Here is a 9141-nt window from a genome sequence, read left to right on the forward strand (position 1 = left end):
ATGTGTTGCATTTAATTTTGTAAACAATCTAAAAAAAAATGTCATACATATATTTAAAGACAAATTTTTGTGTTGTCAGTGGTACCAAGATTTCACCTTTTTCTCGTTACATAATGCCCATTTGCCCTATTTTCCCATTTTTTGGTGTTTTTTGGGGTTATTTTATTTCTAGAATGTGCCACGAGGTTGCACTTTGAACTCCCCTGGCTTATGTATTTCACCGGGAAGGGAAAGGAAGAGTGTCTCCAGGCTCTTGTCTTCTTAGCTCCATCACTGGTCACTGGTCTTCTGCTAGTCAAAGCAATTGAGTTGTTCTGCACGCTTACACATCTCGCCTTTCACGGCAGTGGTAATGCACACTACCCGCACTCGTGAAGTTGCCGTGCATGTCTGGATGTCCACTCGAATACTTTGCTTTTCGGGACGGCTTGTGTTTGATTACTTTGACTTTTAAATCCATCTGTGGCGTATTAGTAATCCAAATGTATAAATGAACGTATTGGAAACACTGAACAGCGACGAAGCAGTCTTCCATTTGGTCTGAAGTTTGGTAAATGTCATTGTCATCGTCTTTTTCTCTTTAGATTCACCACAAAACACCTGAACGACGAGTCCACTCCGAAAAACATCAGGACGATGCTGCAGTAATGCTTTTTTTTTCCCCCCTTGTTGATGTTTAAATCTAAAAAGATATGAAGAGGATCATTGCGCTGACCTCAAACAATATGTATATGTTTACATTATTTAAAAGACATGTTAACACTTTGCATAGTCGTTCTCTCAACAAGTTAAAGGTGCATGCTTCTTAAAGCAACAAAAAAAGAAGACAGAACTGTTAGCAGCTGAGAAAGAACAAGACATTTCTGCCAGCCTTAAATCATCATTCAAATGTGTAACGTCCTTTTGTACACACACACACACACACACACACACACACACACACACACACAAAAAGACATGCTATCTATTATATGTGCACACAGAATGAGGTTAAAGGGCTGAAAAGTGGAAGCAGGTGAGGGAATTTGGTGTTTTTTGTTCTTGTTTTCTACAGTTTGTGTTGTTGTCTTTCCACTGTGAATACGAGCGTGCACATCCAATGTGCTTGATTGGATTTATAATCACTCGCGCCACACAATAAATTAATTTCACTATTTTCTAACACCCCTAAGGCTAGAAAAGAAGTTGTTTTAAATTCCACGTGTCATGATATATTTTTTTTAACAATTTTCCTGCTGTTTTTCTGACTTCTTTCTTGTTAATATATTGATTCATTGCCAGTTTTAAAAGGAGGAAAAAAATGCCTTGTTTGAGTGTGTGAGCGGGTTGGATTAGTTTGTTTTTTTTAAATTATTAACTAGATTTTTTTCTTTTTATGTGAACTTTTGCTTGATGTCATTTTATTGCCTTAAAACGCACATTTTCAGCTACTGTACTCTTGAAATTGGCCTGCTGTGTGCAACTTCATGTTGATCTGCATGTTATAGTATTCACAATATTCCATATTACATTGTTTGCTCGTTCCGCTTATGTTGCGACTCAAACTGGACTGGACAATCGCATCACAAGATGACATGCTTTGTAATAATCCTCTTTTTCTCCACATAGTGCAGTCATAACTGAGCATATCATTTGACAAGCCTTAAACAATCACCATAAAAGAAGTATTGTACTACAGTAAATCTAAATTATTTGTGACTTAACACAGATTTCCATTGTAAATTCGTTTTTGTCATCATATGTACACATGAGCCATACTTCAGGATGTGTTGTACTATGCAATGAGTAAAAATTACACACAGATAAGATGTACATTTCACATAAAACTCCCCTGTTGTGCTCCCGTGTGATGAATGCAAGATATTTTCTTTGTTTTTGTTAAAGAAGTTGCAGACTGGCCGATTATATAAATTGCTTTGTATTGTTTAATGAAAGGGTTGTGTGAATTGGATAATAAAGGTGGTACATTTCTTACATATAAACACATTTTATATTTCATTCTAACCTATAAACATGATTATTGGCTGGTATTAAGAAAAGTATTAATTCCAACAGCTATACAGTGCATTTTCTTTCACATGAACTGCAGCAATTGGCCTTCTGCACCTTATAAATGAAGCTGTCATTCCGTAGTTGTCCTGCGGGGGGCGGTGTTGGTCAATCCACGTGTTGTGTGAGTGTTAACGGCGAAGTCCAGGGATGAAATTCAAACAGGGGTGCACCTTGGAAATACAACACAGTTGCCAATAAAGGTTGAAATGACTAAACATACCACTTCTCTACTCAAGTAACACAAGTCAAAAGCTGTGTTTCAATTGGCCAACGTCATACTGTACACACATTTTAAGTGCATAAGTACCCGGATATTACAGTCAGCAAACCAGCCTCAATCACGTTCACGCACTTATGCGCTCAAAATGCTAAGTGGAAGTGCGCGAATTAAGACACAGCCTCAGGTAAGTGCACACTTAACTTGTAAATCAAACGAATGACTAAACTGACATTATATTCCCTCATAATATTACGAGTATGTTCTCGTAAAATTGCGACTTTTTATTGTTTTTCAAAGCATCTTTGTTCCTGGTGGAATTCACTTCCCAAACAACGGATTAACATAAAAAGCGGCACTTCATTCATATGAAACAAAGATATACACGGAAAACTGCAAAGTTAAGGTAAGATTCAGAGTCATAAACGTTAATTTTTGCATAGTTTTGGCTTCATGTCCAGTGAATTTTAGCGGTAGAGGAATATATCTTGAAGTGGCTAACATTAGCTTCAAGATAGGCCAAGTTCGTTGACTTATTGACATCTGCTCGTCATATGCCCCGCATATGGGGTCAATTTGGGGTCAAAAGGTTAAGAATATCTGAACCAAGATGTTTGTGGGGTCACATGAAGAAGTATGTTTAAATGAACATCCAATCATTGCTGTTGCAACACAGTGAACACTTCTTTTAACTATTTAAATTTGCCTTTAAATTATTTCTTGCGTCATGCTTACATCATATAACCCTAGAGGAGGAGGGGGAGGGGTTACGACGACTTACTGGGAACGCTCCGGTTTGAACGCTGGGATGCCCTGAGGGCCTCCACACTCAGCCTGGGTACCGCCATCCTCACCGGGCCCGGACGCTTCCCGGCATTCCACTGAGCCAGCCCCAGCAGGTTCTGACCCGCCTCCTTGGTGACGGGGTAGCCTTGGCTGTGAGACGCCCAATGGGGCCGAGGAGGAGGGTGGTGGGCGTCGCAGTTTGAAGTGAGGAACATCTAAATGGAATGAAGGACGAAATGGAGCAGATCAATCCAAATATCGAGGAAGGGTAGTATCAGTATGGCATCAATACTAACATGATGAGTTCTGTTCTATGGTTTACCTTCAGTGTTTCTCTTCCCTGTGTTTACTTGGTAATGGATCGATACCAATATTTAAAGTATGAAAAGTTGCCTATGTTCATGTTTGTTCTTGTGGTACGGCTGTAAGACCATGCTGACGCGTAATTTTGCTTGATGAATGTTTTTTTTTAAAATGAAGGGATTTTTTTTCCCTTTTGGTTTTTCTAACAAATAAAGTCTTATTAGTTTGCTCATTCAAGACACTAAAGAACAGAAGAAAAAAAGCTTAATGTAGGATTTGTCTTAGTTGAGCACTAATGACATTCTACAGCATAGAGTTGACATATGAAAGACATTTTTTAATTTATTTTTTAATAGTCGTAATATTAATATTATAAATAAAGATGTCATTTTTGGAAAATTAGTTTGTGGAAAAAGTTGTGTTGAAAAAATAAAGTCAAAATATTATGGGAATAATTATTAACATTTACAAAAAAAAAGATTAAATAGTTGCAAGATTTAAAAAAATAAAACAATCAGGAGTAATGGAAAAAACAGCTGTAATTTTACAAAAATACAGTCAAATTATTTAAGAAAAAAGTCTTATTCTAACAGAAAAAAAAAATAATTTTATGAGAATAAACTCGTAATTTTATGAGGAAAAATAATGCCTTTTTAGTGTCATGGTGTTGAAATATTTAAAATATATATATATATACATATTTTTTTTAAGTCGTACTATGAGAAACAAACAAAATAAGGTTGTAATTTGTGGGGAATTAGGTTGGGGAAAAAGTTACAACATTATGGAAATAAAGTCATAATATTACGAAAAGAACATTTACAAAGATCATTTAAGAAGACAGTTGAAATATATGGAACATTTTTTTTTTAATGGGGGAGAAAAAAGAGCAAAGACGGCAGTTCATATTAATAATAGGCTTGAGATGCAGTTTTTTTCTTGAACTTTTTAGCATAACTACATGTGTTGCTTTACAAAATATCAAAGTGGCCCTTGCGTCCTTTCCTTTTTCAGTATGGTGCCTTCTGTGGAAAAAGTATGGACACCCCTGGCATATGGTATTTAAATATTTGGATAATACTATATTGAAAATTACCAGGCAAGCGCAATGGATGAAACCTATACCAAAACCAGAATATATTCATGCTTCGGTGTCCTTGTCACCTCTGTCTTGCTTCTCCCTAATTTGTATCCCCCCCCTTGTCAGCTCCCACTGTGATGCTGTCATCATTAGCATGCACCTTTGTGTAAAGAGCTGCTCCATAATGCATGACGTCAACAATGTCACAGTGGGGTTCATAGTTAGAGAATGATAAATGAAGGCTAGTTTACCAGAGATTTAGCTTTGCGTAGTTTGTAGTTGGTGTCAGACAGCGTCTTCTGTCTCCCGTCGTCTCCCTTGTCAGTTTTACTGCTACAGGTGGTTGCTCTGCTCTTCATTGGCCTGCGGGAACACAGCAGATTAATCAGACAGTGTCAGCTCTTTATTTCCATACTCTCTCACACAAAACGTGTCTATGTCATTAATAATTTATTTATTTATTACAGTAGAGAGGACCAATAAAAAGGCTGCAATTTAGGAGTTAGGGTTAGGGACAGTTATAATAGGGTTATAATAGGGTTAGGTTTAGGGTTAAGGTTACAGGCTGTTTCAGGATTAGGGTTGGGGACTAGGATTAGGGTTACAAACAGTTACACTACCTAAAGAAGCGGGGCTAAGGTTAGGGTTAGCGACAATTAGACTACCTCAAGGACGTGGTTGGTGCTAGGGTTAGAGACAGTTTTAGGGTTAGGCTTAGAGTTACAGTTTTAGGATTGGGGCTGCGGTTACAGACGGTTATACGACCTTAAGAACAAGGTTGGGTTTAGTTGTAGGGTTAGGCTTAGAGTTAGGTTTATAGAGAGGGTTAGGGTTAAGGATAGGGACAATTACAGTATATTACCTCAAGAGCAGGGTTGTTGCGAGGGTTAGGGACAGTTTTAAGGTTAGGCTTAGAGTTACAGACTGTTTTACGGTTAGGATTGCGGACTAGGGTTACAGACAGTTAACCGACCTCAAGAATGGGGTTGGGGTTAGGTTAGGGACAGTTGCAGGGTTAGGCTTAGTGTTCGGGTTCCAGACTGTTTCAGGGTAAGGGTTGGGGACTAGGGTTAGGGTTATAAACAGTTTGGGGACTCAGGTTAGAGACAGTTATACTATGTCTAGACGGAGTTGTGAGTTGGGTTTGGGACAGTTTTAGGGTTAGGTTTGGGAACAATTATACTACCTCAAGAACAGGGTTGGGGCGAGGATTAGGGACAGCTTTAGGTTAGGCTTAGGGCAAGGGTTACCATACAGTTTTAGGGTTAGGGGTTTCAGGTTGGGGACTAGAGCTGGGGACAGTTTTAGGGTTAGCGACAGTTATAGAGTTAGGGTTAGGGTTACAGACAGGTTGAGAGACATTTATACTGCCTCTGGGGGATGGGGTATCGCTATGGCGCTGTATCGTATTGCTGTCTCTTTTGATATCACATTTTAACATTCATGATGACATAAATATTGTGACTCATCATCATTGGTGGACTTGGCAAAGATGATCATGAAGCATAAGGGAAAGCTGGTGGATGTCTTCCGCTGCAATGGCTTGCCTGATGGGGTCCGAGTTGTCCAGGTAGTTGAAGCGCACCGTGTCCTTGGGGCATCGGTCTGAGTCTCTCCAAGGTGGAGGCACAGGTGGATGATTCGTTTTTAATCTGCTCCTGGACACTCTGCCACCTTCCTGGGTTGTGGCTGTTGCCCGCCCCTCACTGAGAGCTGACATGTCCTCATATTTGCTAATGGGTGCTGCATCTGGAACCACCGCCTGCTGCAAGTGGATATTCGGTTCATTTTGATTATGAACTCGGAACACTGATCTTATTCGGAGTGACTTGCCTCATCCAGACCTTTTTTATTGGGACGAGCAGCATCTCCTGCACAGTCTGGATGTAGTGTCTCTTCCACACACCCTGTTCAAACACTGTGGGGGAGAAGCTGATACACCAGCCTAGCCTCAGACACTTGGGCATCCACAACCGGTCCAGTTCTACAATGCTTTTCCAGTGCCAGCTCACCTGTCCACAAACGACAAAGGCATTCATTTTCACATACTGTCGATTCTATCATCTGTGTTGATCCAAATATTGATAGTATCGATCTTTTATGCTTATTTTCACGAATATCTGTGGGGGTTTTTGTTGATATTGTTACATTTATATATTGTTATAACAATTTGAATGGGTGCCAATAGTAGTTTTTGCTATTGTTTAATTATTTTTGCACTATTTACTTTATTTTTCTCCAACAATTGTATGTAATAAAAGGGAATAATTGTATTATTTTGTTGATAGTGCTACGTTGTCTGTTTTGTATTTATACAGTATTAGGGCTGCTTGATGTTTTGCAAAAAATGTGAATTGTGATTTTGTTGTTTAAAATTGAGAGTGCGGTTCTCTGGGATGATTTTTTGTTCACAGCTATGTGCTTTCAAAATCTCATTATCATGATTATTATGATACTCCTGACAGTTTTGTTCTTAAAGAAACTTCCAATTGTTTTTTCCGCTGTTCTTCATGTCCTTCCTTGGGAGGACAGGGGCTTTTTAAATGAAAAAATGAATAGAAAGACTTAAATAATCCATCAAGTCGGTCATGCTAACAACAATGTAGTCGTTGTATAAAACAGCAGTGTGTGTTCAGTAAAAAAAAAAAAAAAAATCGAATTGTCGCTATTTATAGATTAGGCTGCATTTTACTGTGAATCGAGATCGCGATTTATTTTCCTTTTTTTTGTGCAGCCCTAATTTATACAATGGAACCTCAGACGAAAACTGAAACTTATGAAAACAAAGGCAAATTTTCTGTAGAACATAATGTCAATCCAATTAATTTGTTCCATAGCCCCAAAAATCAATTAAATACATTTTATGAAGAATAATTAGTTTTACATGTAGAAAACAATGTGAGATTATTATAAATGCACTTATTGTTTATGCAGACTTGCCGTACATCCTGGTGAGATTGAATTCAATAGTTGTTTTTTAATAGCACCACCTTTGGCCCCATGGAGAGTTATTCAGCAGTCTCACTCAATAAAAACATTCACGGATGGTGAGTCAGCAATGCGGGGGGTGCTTTGTTTGAGCACTCGATTTCGCAGAACGGTACATTGCAGGGCTTGTTTGTTACCTGCAATATTGCACTAAAAAAGAAGGTGAAATTTACGAGAATTCTTTTTATGAAACCCGAGGTTTGACTTTATTGTCAAAAAAATAAATAAAAAAAATAAAAAATGACAAAGTATCTGTGTCAGTATCGGATGGATAATGTGCGGCATCACAGTAATGTCTACTTCCTGTATGCATGTGTGATACTGGATATGGTTGCAACCTGGGCACAGCGACAGAGGCTGCGTGGGTCCAGAAAGGAGAAGATGTAGAGGCAGGTGGTTCTTGGCAGCAGGCAGGTGAAGTCGGCAGCCAGCAGGGGGAGCTGTCTGCTCACACTCAGGCTCACGAATCTGAGCTGCTCCTGAGAACATCCCATGATAAAGTCTTGCAGCACCAGCCTCCTCTGGCTGTCAGACCACCTGTCAAACTGATGAGCACATGAAAGAAAAGAAGAAAGAATTGGAGCACAATAGTGCTTTTGAACGTACCCACTTTGCCAGGAGGCTCCGTCTCTCTTCAAAAAGCTGCAGACAGAATGACAATGAGGGTAAACGCTTGATGATTTCATCTAGTTTACCCCTGAAAAGCTCCTCTATATTCATTTTGACGCTACAAAATCCATTTCCATAAAACTCTGTAAAGGATCCCAATTTTTTTTCCACCTTTTTGTCACCAAGTCTTGCAATAAGGTGTTTTTGTGTTGAATGTGTCGCTGTTCTCACCTTGCTGTTGGAAGGAGAGTGGTTCAGGGGCGTCCAGGTGCTCAGTTTGGTCTGCATTCCAACACCACTTGCTGCATGTGGCATCTTTCTGTGACAGTGTAAACACTGCACTTACAATCTAACAATGCATGCACCCTGTCAGGCATTTCTCCTGTTTTGTGGTCATTTTTATTTGCATTTGCTATTGTCCCAGAAATGAAAAATAACACCGCATAACTACCTTGTGCTCTCATATACACATAAACACTTACCATCAGTTCCTCTTAGGAGCCCGGTGGAAATAAATCCAACACCCAAACACTCTGCTGCTCTAGTGTACATCCACCTAACTCGTCTCCTGTGCATAGTTTACTCGTTGCCATAGTAATAGTGATTGTGCTTTGCGTGTCACACACACAGGGGGTGCTGTAAAGCAAACCACAGTGGGGCGTGTGCACTGTGCACTAATGATGACAAATGTTGTGCAGCAGGTCTGACTCTGCAGCTGCAGAAGCCCTGATGGTGCAAAACAAATGTGTTTTATAGCCTAATGCGATAATACAACTGTGCAGGTTTGTATTTGCATAAATTGTTAATTGAAAAGATAAAAGCGTTAATGTAATTAATCATGCATCGAATTAATCGCCATGATTACAGCTCACTTTTTAAACTTAAACTTGTCTTCTTAGGGACATTTTCCATTCAGAACGCTGACAACGTGCTCGCGTTTGGATGGGCGGTATCGCGCAGAAGGAAACCTGCTGTGAAGAAAAGAGACGCTGTTGTCAAGTTATCAGACCAAAGTAGCGCAAAAAGGAAGCAACTACCGCACTCTATCAAAGTAAAATAGACCACGTTTCGATTTGAAGGTGTTTTAAATGTTGCTTTTTCTTTT

The 9141-nt window shown here is 39.2% G+C and overlaps 2 protein-coding genes across 5 annotated transcripts in view; one reads left to right on the top strand and one right to left on the bottom strand.

The window, feature by feature from the left end:
* fam49a (family with sequence similarity 49 member A) overlaps nucleotides 1-1982 on the top strand; it is a 31216-nt gene extending 29234 nt beyond the window's left edge. For all 4 annotated transcript variants that reach the window (XM_054761990.1, XM_054761988.1, XM_054761991.1 and 1 more), the window contains one exon: nucleotides 585-1982. In XM_054761990.1, coding sequence (XP_054617965.1) covers nucleotides 585-648 — 64 coding nt within the window. In that variant the 3' untranslated portion in view covers nucleotides 649-1982. The remainder of the gene's footprint in view (nucleotides 1-584) is intronic.
* On the bottom strand, nucleotides 1878-8354 carry fbxo16 (F-box protein 16). The gene is made up of 8 exons (XM_054761992.1): nucleotides 8268-8354; nucleotides 8034-8069; nucleotides 7766-7972; nucleotides 6269-6451; nucleotides 5969-6204; nucleotides 4691-4799; nucleotides 3051-3270; nucleotides 1878-2222 (listed from the first exon to the last, which is right to left on the bottom strand). The coding sequence occupies exons 1-8, from the start codon at nucleotides 8349-8351 to the stop codon at nucleotides 2158-2160; spliced, it is 1140 nt and encodes a 379-aa protein (XP_054617967.1). The 5' UTR covers nucleotides 8352-8354; the 3' UTR covers nucleotides 1878-2157.
* Nucleotides 8355-9141: the final 787 nt, after the last annotated feature.

Source organism: Dunckerocampus dactyliophorus, chromosome 19, assembly GCF_027744805.1.
Source record: "Dunckerocampus dactyliophorus isolate RoL2022-P2 chromosome 19, RoL_Ddac_1.1, whole genome shotgun sequence".
In the NCBI taxonomy this organism is placed as follows: domain Eukaryota; kingdom Metazoa; phylum Chordata; class Actinopteri; order Syngnathiformes; family Syngnathidae; genus Dunckerocampus; species Dunckerocampus dactyliophorus.

Excerpts from the sequence above, each read along its gene's own strand:
- fbxo16 (XM_054761992.1), bottom strand. The coding sequence starts at position 8,351 with ATGCCACATGCAGCAAGTGGTGTTGGAATGCAGACCAAACTGAGCACC. Across the intron at positions 7,973-8,033 it reads GGAGCCTCCTGGCAAAGTGG|TTTGACAGGTGGTCTGACAG; the intron begins GTACGTTCAAAA and ends TGTGCTCATCAG. Across the intron at positions 4,800-5,968 it reads AGGCAAGCCATTGCAGCGGA|AATGAAGAGCAGAGCAACCA; the intron begins AGACATCCACCA and ends TTCCCGCAGGCC.